The sequence below is a fragment of the Natator depressus genome, chromosome 6 (assembly GCF_965152275.1).
Source record: "Natator depressus isolate rNatDep1 chromosome 6, rNatDep2.hap1, whole genome shotgun sequence".
NCBI lineage: Eukaryota > Metazoa > Chordata > Testudines > Cheloniidae > Natator > Natator depressus.
Genome location: NC_134239.1, coordinates 40,579,027 through 40,597,840, shown reverse-complemented (window position 1 = coordinate 40,597,840; position 18,814 = coordinate 40,579,027). Strand labels below are relative to the sequence as shown.

The 18,814-nt window shown below is 41.1% G+C and overlaps 1 protein-coding gene and 1 pseudogene across 1 annotated transcript in view; one reads left to right on the top strand and one right to left on the bottom strand.

The window, feature by feature from the left end:
* Positions 1-18,814, bottom strand: part of CCDC73 (coiled-coil domain containing 73) — a 232,569-nt gene that overhangs the window by 124,131 nt on the left and 89,624 nt on the right. The window contains exon 8 of the mRNA XM_074956669.1: positions 13,222-13,368. Coding sequence (XP_074812770.1) covers positions 13,222-13,353 — 132 coding nt within the window. The 5' untranslated portion in view covers positions 13,354-13,368. The remainder of the gene's footprint in view (positions 1-13,221; positions 13,369-18,814) is intronic.
* LOC141989743 (E3 SUMO-protein ligase KIAA1586-like) lies at positions 15,477-17,458 on the top strand (annotated as a pseudogene).

Genomic DNA, 18,814 nt, shown 5'->3' with positions numbered 1-18,814 from the left:
AGAGAGAGAGAGAAACGTTCCAGCGTCGCCACAGATGGTAAGAAGGAATTGAAGGGGGGTTGGGCTGGCAGGGTAATATATACATCGCCATGAGGGTGCCACTCTAGGGCTCCCCTGCCATCCTGACGTGAGCTGCTAAGGGGAAAAGTTTCCGATGTCCGTGCACGGCGTGCGCGTACACCTAATTGGAATGGACATGAACAATCACTCGAAGAAGAATAGCTGACAGATGGGCTTGTTTGGACTTTTCCATTTGACTTTTATTTACCTTGAAAGGAATAGCATTTCCTAATTTAGCCAGGAGCCTAAATTAAACTACTGCATCAGCTGAGAGGAAAATTGAGGCACAGGCAGGTGAGGAAACTGAGGCAGCATCTCTCTCTCCTCAGGATAAGAGTTATGTGACACTCTCGTATTACAAAGTACATTACTTAATTCTCTAGTAATGCCACTTTCTCCAAAATCATTTCAGAATCTAATTCAAAACTGGTCTTGTTTTAAAACCTAATCTAAGTTTAAATTCGTTCCAAGGACTTGTTCCAGCCAGTCTCACATATCTTGTCTCCCTCACTCGGTCCCTCCATTCAGCTAGTATTGGCCTTTTCTCTGTTCTTCCCACCAATCTCATTACTATGATACAGAAAAAAGATTACACTTCAAGATGTTTGTCCCTAGGGGTGCTCCACTTCAGGTGCGCATGTGACCTTTGATCAGCGATTTTCTGTTACAGTCCATTTAGCCTGCACATGCGCTCTGTAGAACTTTGCGCCATGCTCAGGGGGTATATAGGGCTGCACAGGCGAACCACCCTCAGCTCCTTCTCTACACGAACATTTAATAAGAACAGTCCAAAGCAAGAGGGTAAGGATGACAGGTAGTGGAGCACCCAAAGGGACACACATATTGAAGAACCACAGTAACCAAACAAGGTAAGTTTAACCTTTTCCTCTTCTTTGAGTAGTGTCCCTATGGTTGCTCCAGTTTAGGTGACTCCCAGGCAGTATCGTCACAGGAATGAGGGAGCTTGGGAATCAAGTCCAGGAGGTAAGACTGTGCAGCAGAACCAATTGCCACATCTTATCTGATGAAATGGACCATGGCATAGTGTTTAGAAAAGGTATGCACTGGTGCCCAGTGTAGCAGCTCTCAGACACTGGAATGTTTTTGAGAAATGCTGTGGAAGTTGCTTCAGATCTGGTAGAGTGTGCTATAATCCTGTGGGGAGGCAAAGCACCAGCTGCATCATAGCAAGCAGTAATACACCCAGAAATCCATCTCAGCAGTCTCAGAGAAGAGGTTGTGAACTCCTTTGATCTTTCTGCAATGGAAACAAAGAGTTTAGGTGATTTCTGACATTGCTTAGTCCTATCCAGATAAAAGGCCAATGCCCGTCATACATCTAATTTATGAAGGAAAGTCTCTGTGACGGGTGTCGGTCCTCCGAGCCCCTAGGGGCGATGGAGAGCAGTGGTCTTTGTAGCAGGCCTCGGCCCCACCTCCCGGGCGTTGGGGAATTAGCAGGGAGGTGGGCCGGCCGGAGTCAATAGCGCGCCCCTCAGGCAGGGGAGCGCCGGCAAGAGTCAGTAGCGCGCCCCTCAGGCAGGGGAGCGCCGGCAAGAGTCAATAGCGCGCCCCTCAGGCAGGGGAGCGCCGGCAAGAGTCAATAGCGCGCCCCTCAGGCAGGGGAGCGCCGGCAAGAGTCAATAGTGCGCCCCTCAGGCAGGGGAGCGCCGGGGTAGGGGAACGCAGGCCCACCCAACTCCACTGCGTTCCAGCCCAGGGCCCTGACAGTGGCGGGAGACGAAGGTCCCGCCGCTGGGTCAGCGGGCCATCCGCACCCGCTGACAAAACACACCCACCCCACGGTGTAGTTGGGCCCCTGGGCTACTTCCTACCCGGTCTCTCTCAGGCGGGTCGCTCCGGTCCCTCCATCTCCTCCGGGTATTCCGCTGCGGGCAGCTCTTGAATCTCCATCTCCTCCGGATAACCTGCTGCGGGCAGCCCCGGTTCCTCCGGATAACCCGCTGCGGGCAGCCCCGGTTGCCACAGGCCTTCCCCCCAGTAAGGCCTCTCCTTGCCCAGGGGTTCGCCTGGGTCAGCAGCAGGCTTGCGAGGGAGCAGCCGGCAGCCTGTGTCTGTCTCCCTCCCTGGTGTTCTCTTCACTGGGCAGAGAGCCCCGCCCTTTGTACTTCCTGTCCCTCCCTTCCCCTTCCGGGGATTGGCGGAAGCTTGGCCTGGCCCCGCCCACTCAGACCCAGAGGGTGGCTCCTTACCCTCTGGTTCGGAGGGGAGCCACACTGGCTCCCTACAGTCTCCCACTGAGATTTGTGTGGTTCAGGAAAAAAACAACAGTAGGTGAATAGACTGGTTAAGATGGAAATCCAACAGCATTTCAGATAAGAATTTTGGGTGGAGTCAGATGGAGACCTTGTCCTTGAAAAATATTGTAAATGCACTGAGGTGGGGGTGGGGGCAGTCTGCCATCAAGTCTCCAATTTCTCCAACCCTGCAGCCTGACATGGTAGCTACTAGAAAGGCCATCTTCGTAGATGAGTGAAGCAAGGACCAGGTCACCATAGGTTCAAATGGAGGTCCCATAAAGGTATCTAAGTTACAGGCTGAGATCCCAAGTCAGAGTAGTATCCTTAACCTAGGGGCAAAGATTCCCCAGACACTTAATAAATCTCAGGGATGTAGGGTGCACAAAAACAGAAATCCCCTAGAGTGGGGAATGAAAGGCGGATATTGCAGTGAGATGAACTTTAATAGAGCTAATTGAACAACCTTATTTTTTTAAATCCAGCAGATAATTCAAGATGGCTGACGGTGAAGACGATTTGGGCACAAGGCAGTGATGGTAATACCAGTGGTTGATCCTCTTCCATTTCTGAAGGTAAGTGATTCAAATTGACTACCTTCTACTCTTTAGCAATACTTGCTGTACGCCTGTCAAGCAGGTAAATTCTAATCCTGAGAACCATGCAGGAGCCATGCTTGTAGATAGAGGACTCCTAGGTTAGGATGAAGCACACAACCTACATCCTGGGAGAGGAGATGAGGAACAGTCAGAAGCTTGAGCCAGTTGGACACACAGATGAAGCAGGTAAGAGCACCAAGCTTGCCTCGGCCAAGTTGGTACTATGCAGAGAGATTCTGGCAACTGACCCTCCTTAATCATGGCCTCAAAGTGTTCTCTATGCTTCTGTGGAAGATGTTCAATAAAGAATGCAAACTTGTTGTAATTCATGTAATCATGCTTGGCCATGACCACCTGATAGTTTGTGATCTAAAACTGGAGAGTTGCAGATGAGTAGGTTTTCCATCCAAAAAGTTCTAACCGTTCCCGATTCTTGTCATAAGAGGTAGAACTTGAGCAATGCTGTCTACCCTGCTTGTTTATGGCATCCACAAACAGGAAATTAGGTGGGGGATGGGAAAACAAAAATTTTGAGTCCCTGGGCAGGGGTGGGAAATAGTATTTCTTATCTGCCCGTTTACAAGTTGGCAGTGGTTTCCACACACAGTCTTTGCTGGATCCAGGAGCACATTATTAATGGGTCTTGTATTTGGTAACACCAATCCGGGTTGCACTATGTCCAGGAGCTTGTGATGCAAGTCCTTAGAGAGTGGACTTCCCCCCCCCCCCCCCAAATTACAAGCCTCGGGGGCAGGCAGCCTGAGTGTGCAATGCAATGAGTTCTGCAGAGAAGACAGGAGATGTGCTGCTCCCAGTTTGCGCCACTGAGGCGGGGAGTCAGAATTTTGTTTATAAAACAGAGTGATTACCAGGTGATTTTAAAAGGGCTATTAGAATGTTTCCTAAAATTAAATGATCTGTTCCAAGCTTGGTCAAGTGCAAAAAGTATGTAGCCTAAATGACAGAAAGTAATTGTAGATTTTTCTACAATTGTTTCAATTGTTGTATTCAAGAGGGGGTAAAATTACTAATATCTTTCTTTGAAAACATAACTGATTTTTTAGACAAAGGAAATGTTGTAGATCTAATCTACCTGGATGTCAGTAAGGCATTTGATACAGTTCCACATGAGAAATTATTAGTTAAATTGGAGAAGATGGGGATTAATGTGAGAACTGAAAGGTAGATAAGGAACTGGTTAAAGGGAAGACTACAACAGGTCATACTGAAAGGTGAACTCTGAGACTAGAGGAAGGTTACTAGTGGAATTCCTCAGGGATCGGTCTTGGGACCAATCTTATTTAACATTTTTATTACTGACCATGGCACAAAAGGTGGGAGTGTGCTAATAAAATGTGCAAATGACACAAAGTTGGAAGGTATTGCCAATACGGAGGAGGACTGGAATACCATACAAGAAAATCTGGATGACCTTGTAAACTGGAGTAATAGAAATGGGATGATATTTAATAGTGCAAAGTGCAAGGTCATGCATTCAGGGACTAACAACAAGAATTTTTGCTGTATGCTGGGGATTTATCAGTTGGAAGTGACAGTAGAGGAGAAAGAGCTGGGGATATTGGTTGATCACATGATGACTGAGCACTGTCAATGTGATGCGGCAGTTTGCCAGAGGCTGGGGATGGGCAATACCTTTTACAGGAGTGAGTGGGTGAGGTTCTGTGGCCTGCAATGTACAGGTCAGACTAGATGATCATGAGGGTGCCTTCTGACTTTATTAAGAGTGTCTGAGTAAGAATACACATTACTATTTTAAACCTAACCAGTGTCCCATAAGTGACTTGCCACAAGATGTCAGAACTTGATAGTATTAGAGCTGAGTGGGTCTAATATTGATTTAATTTTCTTTCTTGATATAGCAATTAGAAATATCTGACAAGAGTATTGTATCTAAGTGATTATTTGCAAAAACACTAGTTTTCAGTTGCCTAAGTAGCCCCTTGAATCACGGTTAAAGTCCCTCCCCGAATCTGAAATAGCATCCCTGTGGGCAGGCACAGAATTTGTCATCATCCCCTGCTCCCATGTGCGGCCCCGTTGGCCTGACTGGAGCCACCCCCCCAAATATAGAAGTCAAACTACACCTATGGGGTCCCTGACTCGTCTAACACTGACAAGTCCCTGGAGTCATGGAATTCTGTGGTACTGAGTGGGTCGGTACCAACACAGCAGTTGATTTGGGTGGTACCATTGCTTTGAAGAGTGTAGGCGCCAGGGTCAAAGACACATGTTTGATTTTGTCAGTACTGACAGAGCTGAGTGGGAAGGCACTATTGGTAACTCTGAAATAGATGGTGCTGATCTGAAGGCAGACGGTACTGGGGCGTTACTGGTGTCAGGTTTCTCTGAAATGCTTCAGGATCTCCCTGTTCTGCTAGTACTGAAGGAAGAGTCTTTCACTTCCAAGGTACTGAGTGGAGAGATCATGCCCTTCGACACCACAGACCTACCAGGAGTTCAGAGCTTCTTGGGAGACCGAGCTCCTTTTCTTCTGAGCCTTCCAAGATCTTCCCCTTCTTAAGTGAGACCTTAGCCAAAGTCAAAGAGGTACTGGATCTGTCTAATGAAAGGTGTATGGGAGGCAATTTCTTGACGTGACTCAGAAGCTGGGCAAAGGGAGAGTTCTATTAGCAACAGTTTCAGTTTGGTTTTCCAATTCTTCTGAGCTCTAGATTTTAGAGCCAGGAAAAAGTTACACTTTTGGGAAATATGGGATCTCCCAAGCAATGGACACAGAGTGGCCATCGGTGATTGTGATAGCCTCCCAACAAGAGAGCAGCACATGAAACCTGGTGAGCCAGGCATGACCAGCCAGGCCAAATAAGCTCCCCAGAAAAAAATGGGAAAGAAAAAAAGGGAAAGAGGAAAAACAAACTTCTCACATCTAACTAATTCTATAACAACTAACACTGAACTAACTAAAGAGTAACTACAAAACATGCTGAGGCATCCATGAGGTGGACATACTAGAGCTCTGTCTCAGGCTGAGGCAACAGAGATGGAACTGAAGACGGTTCACCCACACAGCCCTATATATTCTCAAAGAACAGCATGAAGTTGTATAGAGTGCATGTGTGGGCAGAATGGACACTGCTAATGGAAAATCTCTGATCCAGGGCTCAAAAGGTACATGAGCACCTGAAGTGGAGCACCCATTGGGACACTACTTAAAGAACAGTATTTTCTGCAGCTATTACCATCTGGAATAGCTTTCTTGTATTTATCTGCCTCATTGAGGCTCCATCTCATTTTAAATCTCATTAATAATATTTTTCCTCTGTCTATACTTCTTAACTTCTTTCCTTCTGTTATTACAGCATGTAGCACTTTACAGTAGTTACAATCTGATGTAGAAGTTGTATACAATGTTAAAAAGAAGCTGTACTGATATTTAGGGCTTGTCTACATTACCTGCTGGATCGATGGGCAGCGATCGAGCCAGTGGGGGGTCAATTTATCGCGTCTAGTCTAGACACGATAAATCGACCACTGAGCGCTCTCCCGTTGACTCCAGTACTCCACTGGAGCGAGAGGTGCAGGCGGAGTGGACTGGGGAGCGTCAGCAGTCGACTTACCACAGTGAAGACACCGTGGTGAGTAGACCAAAGTACATCTACTTCAGCTATATTATTCACGTAGCTGAAGTTGCGTAACTTAGATCGATCCCCTCCCTAGTGTAGACCAGACCTTAGAGACTTAAGTGTATGAACATAGGACATTTTAGACATTTAGTTTGCCTGTCCCCTTCCCTTAAAATTTGAACTCACAACATATTATCCTTTTAAATATTTGTTCAACTGTTTTTCAAAACTATTTACCAGAGCTCTTCTTCAGCTTGGTACAGCTCAAAATCTAGTCTCATTCACCAATATAAGTTGATCCAATGAAAAGATGATACTTCACCTACCTGGTCTCTTGGATATTATAATTATTATTTGGTTACCATGGTAGACTGAGGGTCACATTTTCAAAGTGCTCCCATAAAATTTTCAAGAGTATCTGTTTTTCCAGGCACAAAACCCTGTATTTTTAATGCAGAACATTAATTGCACATGCAAATGATAAACTGAATATGAAATTTATTATTCTGGCTGTGCCTAATGGAAGTGTTTCCTAATTTTTTGAGTACACTTAAGAAGGCACACAGAAGATTTCACCCTTGCTATCCATGAATTAACTAGCAACAGAGATCAGCTATAAACTTAAAGACTTACTAACAAGAAAGCTACATCCAGTTGCCTCTCCCTGTCACTGATTCTAAAGAAATGATTAGGGTTCTTAAGATTCAGGAACCACATATTTATGCCAGTGTTCAATAAATCAAGTGGAAAGGTTAGGGATGATAGGAAGGGGAATCCAGCCTTTCTGACTTACTAATGAGGGTGAAAGTAAGTTAACAGAAGAAGTAAGGTATTTTTTTAAAATGGCAGCACAAAGGTGGAAGGAAGAAGTGGAGACTGAAACCATTATGCTATTCAGAAAATAATCACCAAAGCAACGTGAAAAGGGAATGACAGCAAAACATATACAGTACAAATTATTATAGGCAAAGCTGGTAGCATCACCTGCAGTTAAGGTTGCCTAACACTCTCCATTGTAAGACCCTGACTTCATTTGTTTATAACTTTGCCAAAAACTTTAATTTTTCAAACTAAAACTTTACACACTTAATGTTGGCCTCGGTCTGATTTGATTTTTTTTTTTAAAGTTTCAGCTGATTTTCACCATTTCAGCTAAGTTTCACAATTTCTGAGACCAATTTAAGGAAAAATACAGTTTGCACCTCCATGCCTTGGAGCAAGGGCTTGAAATTTGACACAGGGGATGACATACTGGTGACAGGGATGTGCCTTTTGCTGTTCATATAAAAATTAACTGAAATTTGGAAAAGTTATAAGCCTCTTAAAAAAATCTCAATTTGCACACATTCAACACAGATATGTTAAAACTTGGCAGCTAACTCTACTAAGATTTTGTCTGCTCCAAGCATGCCCCATATCAGAGCTCCAGGGGCTGAACAAGATTTTCCCTACAATTACTCTTCCCAGCAGCTGGGGGCTGTCACAGTATGGGCACAGGAAATGAAAGCAGGGAGATGGTTTCTCAATGCTCCTGCTGCTGGCAGTGCATGCACTATACCAAACCTGGAGTAATAGTAAGAGGAAGCAGCCTGAGGCAGGGGTGGCTTTAGTGTGGGTTCATTTGCACTTACAGAAATCATGAAACCAAAGTGCCAAACTTGAGTGGGACTTTGACCACATGTTCCAAATCATAATGCTCAGAGTGGGGAGCCAGCCCCAACCCCATGGGACAGGAGTTGCTGCTCGGTCTCCAGACCCTCACCTCCTGGGCCTTTCTTCCGCACTGGATCTGGGTTAGGGTTGCAGTGCCCTGGTGGAAGGTGCTGCTGTGGGTGGTTGGTGATCCCTTAACTACAACTCAAAATCATGTCCAAGAAGAGTTTAGTGTAGTGCACCCATTGAACTGGGAAGCTATGTCCACCACTGAGTGGAGGAGAAGGTAGAATGCTGCAGGAGCCAGAGGGTAGGAAGTAGCAAAAGAGAAGAGCCAAAGGATGGAGGGAAGCAGAAGGGGACAGAAGTAGGGGAGGAGAACAGGAGCCACTGAAAGAGTGGATAACAGCAAGAGGAGGAAGAGGGGCTAGGGGTCTATAGGTACAGGAGGAGGAGGAGGAGGGGGAAAGGAGCTAGATCATTTGGGGGGATGAATAGGAACAGAAGTGGGCAGGAGCTGGAAGTTGATCGGAGCAGCGGGGGGGCAGAGACAGACTGGAGCAGTGGAGTCTATAACCGTTAGAACACACTCCCCTCCAGAATTTATAATCGATCCCAGGAGCCCTGTCTCTCTACATTCCTCGGATATCAGCACACAAGCTGTGAAATCCACCGGCAAAGTGTATAGCTCATCCCCCTCTAGTGCCTGCTACCAGTTATTCCATTACTTCAAGTAGTAGAGTTCTATTTTGTGGATATAAAGGTCAAAACCTTGTTGACCAAATCTGCAGGTTGATATGGTTCCACATGACAGAATTTGGGGGGGGGGGGGGTTCCTTTCAGTTTTGTTTTTATACTTGGTATCAGGGAGAGGACCAGACTGAAAGGTGGCTTATGTTTTCCCCAAGAAACTAACATTCCTTCCCCCCTCCCCAATAAGATTTTTCTTTATTTTACACCCTGTTATTTTACTCCAAAATCTAGTTGCTAGCTTCAAAGAAAGAAAACATCCCTGACACAGGTTCCAACTACCATCCTTTTGGTTAATAGACAAATGAATTTGTCTTTTGCATCACAGAGACAAATTAGTATAGTGAACAAAATCAGCACTAAAATTCATCTTTTTGGTACTCAGCGAGACGCCACTTCCATTGCTCCCACTGCTGACAAACAAAACTATCCCATATTCTCTACATCAAAGTACTTCCCTATTCCAGTAAGCACTGAAGCACATGCTTAAGTGCTTTCCTGCATAAGGATGTTTTCCTAAATCAGGGCCATAGTTCTCACTGATTCAGTACACAATATACTAAAGTTCAAATGCTTCCTAGCCCTTCTAAACGTTATCTTAAACTTAACTTCAATTGTCAAATGTTGGTGGTAGTTATGGTTGCATTAGACTTCCATTGTGACAAACTGTATATGACTGTTTATCATTATACCTAAAGTTACACTTAAAACTATTACAGGTAAGACAATATTTTAGCCCCTGTGGAAGAAATTCCTCACATTACCCAACATAATGTCTCCAGCTGATTGCAGAACAGGACTGACAGACTTCAGAGGACATGGTAGAATGGTAGGCAAAACTGGCAAAAAATAAGCGGACCCTCAATACTCTACCAAAATATAAAGAATCCCCTGGAAGAAAAACAAAACAGCAATTTCTACTGATTGCTTTTGCGGTTTCTGATTACATCATTAGGCATTATAGTCAATTCCCATTAAAAAGACAGATTCTCCTGACATCTTAAGAAATAAGGTGGAGGCATATGCATTTTGAAAATTAGCCTGTCTATTCTAAGATAAGCATGCGCAGCTCCCATTGACCTCAATGGGAGTTTTGCATACATACGTGAGGGTTGATTTTGTCTCTTCTGTAGCTGGAAAGTTGCGGGGGGGGGAAGGCATTGCTTGTAATTATAAACTACTTTTAATTTGATGATTTAATAACTCCTACCTTATCAAAGAAAAAACATTAAAAATAAACTCTTACAATGTAATTAGAATGTATTTACTTAAATATAAATTGACTTAGAATGTTTCAATTTTTCTTTTAAAATAATTTTTATGGTCAATAGCTTTGTTTATATTTTTCTTTTTTATTGCCTTCAGCTTTTGCATTAACAATTTTTTTAAAAGCCTCTCAGACATTAATTGTTATTTCAGTATTTAATTATTTTGGGCTAGATTTTCATCACTGATCAGCTCTGCTCAGATTATGACTCCAGCTGCAAGAGGGGCAAGATTCATTTCTACAATTTAATATTTGTATTACAATACAGCCTGGATCACTCAAACCAACAGGGGCCACACTATGCTAGGTACTGTACAAAAGCATAACATTCCCCACCCCATAGGGCTTCCACTCTAAACAGGCAAAGCATGGGAGGGGAAACAGAAGCACAGTGAGGTAAAATGACTCATCTGAGATATCACAGCAGGTTATATGTAGGAGAGTAGAACTCAGGTCTCCTGAAACCCAGTTTAATGTCTTATCCACTTGACCACACTAACCCCCCTTGAGCTACCTGCCCAATCCTGTTCCTAGGGAACAACTCAGCAAGGTGGGGGCAGAGATGGGTGGGAAATGGGACTCCCTCTTGGTCAATGGTCCTCAAACTTATTTGAATGCGTCACCCTTCTTTATGTCTGTAGTGGTTTATGCTCCTCCCTTGGGCATCCAACCAGCAGCCGCTGCTCTCTGGCCGCCCAGCTCTGAAGGTAGCACCGCCACCAGGTATGGTATTGCTGCCCTTACTTCTCCACTGTTGCTGATGGCGGCGCTGCCATAAGAGCTGGGCGCCTGGCCAGCAGCCGCCACTCTCTAGCCACCCAGCTCTAAATGTGCACAATATATTTTTCCCCCCTAAAGCTTCTCTCCCCACCCTGAATATATTCTGCACACCTCCCAGTTTGAGGACCTCTGCTCTGGCTCAGCCCCATCTCTCCTACTCACTGGTCAGGTGCACAGTGGGGAGTAAATTACTCCATGAAAAAGGTGAAGCAACTCACTCTTCTCTCAGAGCAAGGAAGGAACTGTGATTCTGAGCCATTATTCATTCGATAGCCTTTTTCTGAGGTGGTACAACTGCATACTATCTTGTTCAGGGCAGATTGTAAATTTACAGTCTAGTCTTATGTAAGTTATGACTTGTAATAAATGCATAACTAAAATCATGGGAGCATTTTGTGCCATTGATTTTGTAACAATTGATTTATATGCAAAGTTCTGCTTAAAAATCAACAGTAGTACATTGTGGCCCAAAATATTTTATAATCCTATTTCAAAATAGTTTCATTTTTCATCCTCGTTAAGCAGGTAATCTTGAATTCATTGACAGATCAAGTAATACATACCTGCTCTTGTTACTAGCCTTCAAAAGTTTTTAACTTTTTCCCGCTGCTGCAAATTTGATTAAGAACAAGGTAGAAACATCTTCAGCATGAAGATGAAAATCTGTGTTTTGGACATTTCAAGCCAAATCTTACTCACAGGATTTGGCTCTTGGCTGCAGGCATTTTGCAACTAAAAGTACATGTAGTGAAAAAAGATAAAAACTTACCTTCCAGAGACAATCAAATACAGTAGCTGTAGTCCTTGCTTTATTCTTTTTCTCTTGTACACGGGGGGGGGGGGGGGGGAGGGAGGAGGAGAAGAGAAGAGAATTTATAGCATTCTTTTGAAATTACAATATTTCCATTTTAGTGTTATATGACTCTAACCAAATGAAATAAAGAGGTTAAAACTCTGATAGTGTAAAGGGCAGCAAGCTACCACAAAATATATTATCCCTATGGGGAAAAATGGTGGTTTGCTATTCTGATCTATTATCTAAGTAAAAATTCTCCAGAGTCCCTTCATTACTGCAAACATGGCTGTACTGGGCTAAACTCCTTCTGTCCTAAACTAAACCCACAGTTTGTAGTGATTAGGGTGTGGTGAATTTATAACTACTGCAATTGCACCAAGGGCCTAGAGGCTTTTAGTTAAGATACTGTGCAGCAGTCATTACAGATGTAGTGTTATTTTTAAAAAGCGTTGTGCCATTTAACTTTTAAAATAGATCAAAACAAAGGTAAACATTTATCAACACAAACATTTTTTGTAGAATGTCTACAATACACTTTTGTCAAACAGGTCAAAGGTATCAAATAACTAAAGTATAGTTCTTCTGTGAAGGGCAGAAAGAAAATCGTTCAGAAAATCTAAAAAGAAAAGCATTAGCAAATGTATACTACAATCTTTTGCAATATAACTGAAAAACAAAATAAGTGTTACTATTGGCCTTTAATTATAAAGACATAATTGCAATACTTAAAAATGAATCTCCCATCTATTTCTTTATTTTAAATCAAGAAATACTCATATCTTAGAATGGCAGTGCTCATAATATCTCTAAAGTACTGTAATAGTTTGACTTTGACCTTTATTGACTATGTTTACAACCAAGGAGATGGTTGAAAAAAAAATCTACTTGAGTATGTCAAAGATACTAACCATCTATTTGCTTTCTTTTTTAATTTAGTGAAAGCACCGGTATACTGACTGAAAAGCAGGTCAAAGCTACACCCCTCCTGGTAAATGGTAAATCAATCTGTTAAACAAAGACTGAGATAGATTCAGTTATGGATGTACATCTACATGTCTGCTTGCTTTCCACATCACGAGTCACTCTTGAAAAGGTTTTTGATACGGAAGGATATAATAAAATAAACACAATAGAAAATAAAAGTTGACTATAGAGAATTTCTGCCTTATTAATTTGGTAAACAATTGTATTTTTTTGATAGATAAATATGTGTCAGTGCATTCATTGTCCCAATGTACCCATAAGAACTAAGTTGTCCAAGTCTAATATATGCCCCAAATACACACACTACAAACTTCCATGATATTTATGATACAAAATCCTGGGGGATAAATGTTCTTTTATATGAAAGTGGGTTATTTGCTTTTATAGATGAGTAGGAATTCTTACAATTAATAATGAACAGTTGTAAATAACACAAAGAATTGGAAGCTTAAGACAATGATAGCACACATACCCTTCTTACACGCAGTTCTTCTACTGCCTCTAGTAAACTTGTTTTAAAATCTAACAGATGAATAGAAAGCAATGTGTCTGAAGAACTTTGAAAAGTATAAGCAGGTGTCGTTGTCTTAAAGTCTCTATCCATATTTAAATTCTGTATCTGCAATATAAAAAAATTATATAATCTTTTCAGATTTAGCCTTTAAAGTCTTTCACTTTCTGAAAACTTGCAAGTGTTGAAAACAATAGATATCATAGTTTAGCTATTTAAACAACCATTTCTAAACTGTGAAATTAGGCAGTAATATTTAAGTTGACAAAAAATTAAATCCATTGCTTATTGCTTACTTTAGAGTTTAAATATATTTAAATTGTGATTTCTTATTTATTCTTGTAGCAGGTACATGATATAACTTGAGATCTTGCTAGCTTCTGGTTTCTTTTATATTTGTTTCTAAAGATTTACCAAAAAAGTTAGAGATATACTGAATACTTTTTTCCAGAAAATATAAAACCATTAAATGATTACACATTAGTTATTATTACCATCTTTATTTTTAAAAGGATGTACGATGACGGTAGAGGACAAAAGATGTTTTTATCACTATCTCGCCATATCCCATAATTTTTCTCTTATCTTTTGCTTTGAGTCTCAATAATAAAATAAAATAAAATAAAACAAAATAAAGACACTGGGTGTGAAATAGGGAAGGGACGTAGGATCCAGGTTTATGCAGATCTGGTAGCTCAAATAGCCTACAGCACTGACATGGGGAGGCTGCAGCTGCTATTTCAACCTATGAAACGGCAATTAAATTGCCAACCCCAAGAGTTCAAAAAATCATGACTCAAGCCTAAAAAATAATAATAATAATAATCTTTACATTGACTTAAAAATCATAATTTTTTTTTAAAATGTACATTGGAGCTTTTTTCCCCCACAACCATGACTGCAATAAAAACTTACTTTTTAAAAATGAAAACTGAGATTTTTCTAATGGTCACTTGACTACAGGAACTAGGGCTTTAAGTAAAACACTAAATATAATATAAAATTCTCACTATAAAATTGCAAGATTTGGCAACATAGTCGCTGCAGGGGCTGACATGTAGCACTGCTCCTTATGCTGATTTGGCAGTGGATTTCATCTACTTTACTATTCCCCTCCCTTACCTTTGTTTGTAGTGCTGGTCTCACACACCAATACAGATTCATATTACTGCCACTATTGGGGCAGCCTGTTTGGAGAGGGGATGATAATGGTGAGTTATATTACTTTTCTCAGATTACCCAGCATTTTGCCTTATTTATGGAACAGGAGTAATTGTAGATATAGTGGATGCACTTCTAAAAATTTCCTTCTTTTTCAAAAGGTATTTTTTATATCAGCAGCCCAAAATAGCCAGAATGCAGAGTGCTCTAGCAACACCTCCTCCATACTATACCAGTTAATCCCAGGACCACACTTAACACCTCCCTATGCTGGGGCTCCAAAGGTCATGGGGGGATGGAGCGGGAGACAGAGTACAGCAACATGGAATCCTCCTGGGGGAATTCCCAATTTGTGTCATGAGGCCAAAACATGAGCCAGAATCAGTGCCACTGTTCCCTCTAAGCTGTGCATGTGTGCACACGCACACAGATGCTAAACCCCGCGCACAGGGTGAAACACTGTGCGCACAAAAAATGAAATAGTACATCGGAGCCAGGCCAAAATATCATTTACGGGTGACTTTTGACATTATTCACCCGCCATATATCAACGCAGCCAGATTCTAATAGCTAGCAAGGGAGGGGGGAAGGGAAAGGAGAGCAATGAATCGTACCCCTCCCCGCCAGCATTTCGAATGTGGAAAGTTGATCACGTCGGGACGGTCGGGACCCACACATCTCCTTGTAGTCTGTTCATTTGGCTGTGTTCAAACTCAAGTACATGCGAATAAGTCAAAATGCCTGGCCGTAGTTGCTAAGGAACGTCAAAGATTTCCCAGAAATGAACAAAGGTAAGTGTTGTTTTCATGATTGAGATCTTTCAAAGGCATTGGACTTCATACATTTACTCGTGATGTTTTACCATTTTCCCACATTCTTTTGCCGCAGATGCATGGACGTGATCGGAGCTATGCACAAACTTCCAGTATCCTGATCTGAATGATTTCCCGTTTGCCCTTTTGTCGAGTCACGCTGTTAAGCGCATTGAAATAGTAGCCATATAATAAAAGTATTAATTTTAAATAAACCAATCTGGTAAAAAAATCAATCCCAAAATGTCACTGTCTAGAGGTCTAAAGCGTAAAAGAACAGTGATTTCATTTAAATCTGGATGGCTGGATGAGACTATAGAGACTGTTACACCGAAGTCACATAGTGTAATGCTTGTTAAACTTCATGAAATATTCACATATGATGAGGACAACGGAGTGGTTTGTGAATATTGTCAAGATGCCAGAGCTTCGGGAGAATTTTCAACAGGAATAATGTGGAACGATGTATGGAAGTTGGATTTCTTTTAGCGTCATCTGTCAAGTAAGTCTCATATAAATGGTGTAACAAGACTTAGAAACAAAAACCCTTCCTTACAGAGTGGATTGCCTAGCAGGATTCTTGAAAGTCCAGCTGAAAAAAAAGAGGAGGCAAATTAATCTTGAACGCAAGCACTCAAACCCAGAAGAAATCAAGGTACTTATTGACAGTGTGTTGTTGGCTATTAAAATGAACAGCTCAATGTTTTCTGTTCAGGATATTAATGACCATATGGAAAAATATGTGCACATACCAGCAAGCTGGAGAAGTAAAAATTATGCTTTTGAATTTCTTGAAATTATCAACTGCATTGTCCAAAATGACCTCATGCATGAAATAGCATCGGCAATGTTTCATACTCTAGCTGTTGATGAAAACACTGATATATCCATTAACAGATACTTGATACTCTACTTTAAATATAGATCCATAAATTGTGCAGACTATAAAACTTCGTTTGGTGGACTATTACGATTGCAAGAATGTGATGCTGTTTCAATAGTGTCTGCAATCAAAGAGTTTTATAAAAAACACCAACTTGATCTAATGAAAATGCTGATGTTCACATCTGATGTTGCCTCCGTGATGTTGGGCAAACTCAACGGCGTGGCGGCTCAGCTGAAACGTGATATTCCACACTTAGTCCAGCAACATTGCGTTGCACACTGGGAAGACTTGGGGATTTCCGATGCACGGAAAGAGGTCAAGCTGATAAGAGACATCGAAACCTTAATGAGAACGGTGTTCTGTCAGTCATCCAGGAGAAAATGCAAATTTCAGAAAATAGTGGATGCTTCTGAATGTGAGTCAGCGGCTTTCAGGCCACTCAATGAAGTGCACTGGTTATCTAGGCACTTTGCACTTCGAGCAATTATTCGCAACTATAATCCTCTTCTGGAATATTTTGAGCAAGACAGAAGATACTGATCCAGTTTCTAAATACTGCCACAAAAAGCTGAATACCATGGAATACCGAATAACATTAGAAGTTTTGAATGATGTTTTGTCGGAACTGGCTTCACTATCCATGCTGATCCAGAAACAGGGCCTTATACCTCTTAAAGCATTTCACCTTGCCAGAGGTAAACTGATCAAGATCAGAAGACAGTACCTTGGAGGTTCAGTCTTATGGAGTGACGAAGTTAAGGCTCTTTTAGATATGAGCTCTCAAGAAAATAATGAAATTGATACTAGTTCCATAATAACTTTCATAAACATCTGGTGTGCACATTTGGCAGACAGGTTTCCAGAGGATGAAGTCCAGGAATGGCCTGCTTTTGATTGTGCAGCAATAGTTAAGTATGACTTCAATTTTGGAATTCATCAGGTCAAATCCCTAGGTTCAAAATACAAAGACTTTTTTGCTGAAGAGATTGTTATAGTCAGTCAGTACAATGACTTCAAATTTGCAGTAGCCAAAAGAATCAAAAGCCAATTGGTCTTAAGTTTCCCAGATGTGGTGACATTTGCTCACCAGAATGAACAGTTTCAGGATCTTGCGAAGTTGATGAATATTGGAGGAACATTCCTAGCATCAAGTGCAGACTGTGAATGTGGCTTTAGCTTAATGAACACTCTAAAAAACAAACTACGGAATCATTTACAAGTAGATCATTTGGACATGCTGATGTGTATTAAGAGTTACCAGCTGGATGGAGGACTGATAGATCTGGACAGAGTTTATATTGAATGGGCAAATGAAAAAGATAGCAGGGAAAAACAGTAAGGTTAGTTTAGCAGTCTTTGACATTTTGACCAATAAGGAAATTAAAATGCATTTGTAATTACATATCTTATTCTTGGCTGATAATCATTTATTGATATTTTTAGGAAAATTTTAAATTTAAAACACAAACTCTTGTTTTTCTTTTTTTACTTATGATGTCTCTATCTGAAAATCCATATAAATTGACATAATAGCATACTTATTAAATTGCCTTTATTATATGTTTATCAAAATCTTTTCGGACAGGTGTATAGAATGAAAGGTGAAAGTGGACACCAACGGGCAGAAGCCTATGGACTGATAATGATCTTGGATTAATATGTGCTTGATATATGCTCATGATTGTCTATAAAAAAAAGATCATAAAGCGTAATGCTTAAAACTAACTTCTGCTTCATGAAGAATAGTTAAATTTCCTTTTTCTAAGTATTTAAAAATGACATTTATAAAATAACAAGGTGTAAAACTATTATCATCACAAATTGCAAATTAAAACTTTTTAAATGTATAAGCATTTTACTCGCTTGGGTGCATTTGCCTCATGGCGCACAAATTTGAACTCTGCTTCAAAAATTTGCACAGAAGAAGTTTTTTTGCACACACGGCCTGTCAAAAATTAGAGGGAACATTGATCAGTGCCTAAGGCCTTGTTAGCTGATGGCTAAAACCATAATATAAACACACCCTGAGTTGCTTGGGGAAGGGATTGTAGGTGTGATTATTTTCTCAATTATACCACTGCAAATCAGGAGTAATTCTAATGAACTCACTGAAGTTACACAAGGGGGGAGGGGAAAAGAGGAGAATCAGGCCCAGTATAGTCTTCTGTCTTATACAGCACCAATAATACTGTCAGCACTGGATAATAAATTATCAATAATAATAAAAAAAAAAGTACTTAAGTTTCCACACCATTAACAAAATATATGTAGAATTAAAGGACCAAATTTTCAAGTGTAGAAGCTGAAATCTGCTGGCAAAATCCGTGTGTAAAAAAATGTATCCATATTAAGCACCATCAAGTGGCTGTTTGAATGTGCAAACAAATATTGTGCAAGTAACCAAACTCTGTACTTTAATTTACACAGTTACACATTCATTTTCGCACAAAGAATACAGGCTTAATTATTTTTAATTTACAAAACTGGCACTAGAATTCAGGACAGACCAATCCTTATTTAGCCAAAACTCCTACTGAATCCAGAACTGCACAATCAGCCCCCGCCCCCCAATAATAAATGCAAATAATTTTTCTTTTCTTCATTACTTGAAATGACCCCAGATTTCAGAGGTACACCACAAATATATAAAGCAGTACAAGGAATACAACTTTCTAGACTATTTTAGTGTTAGAGA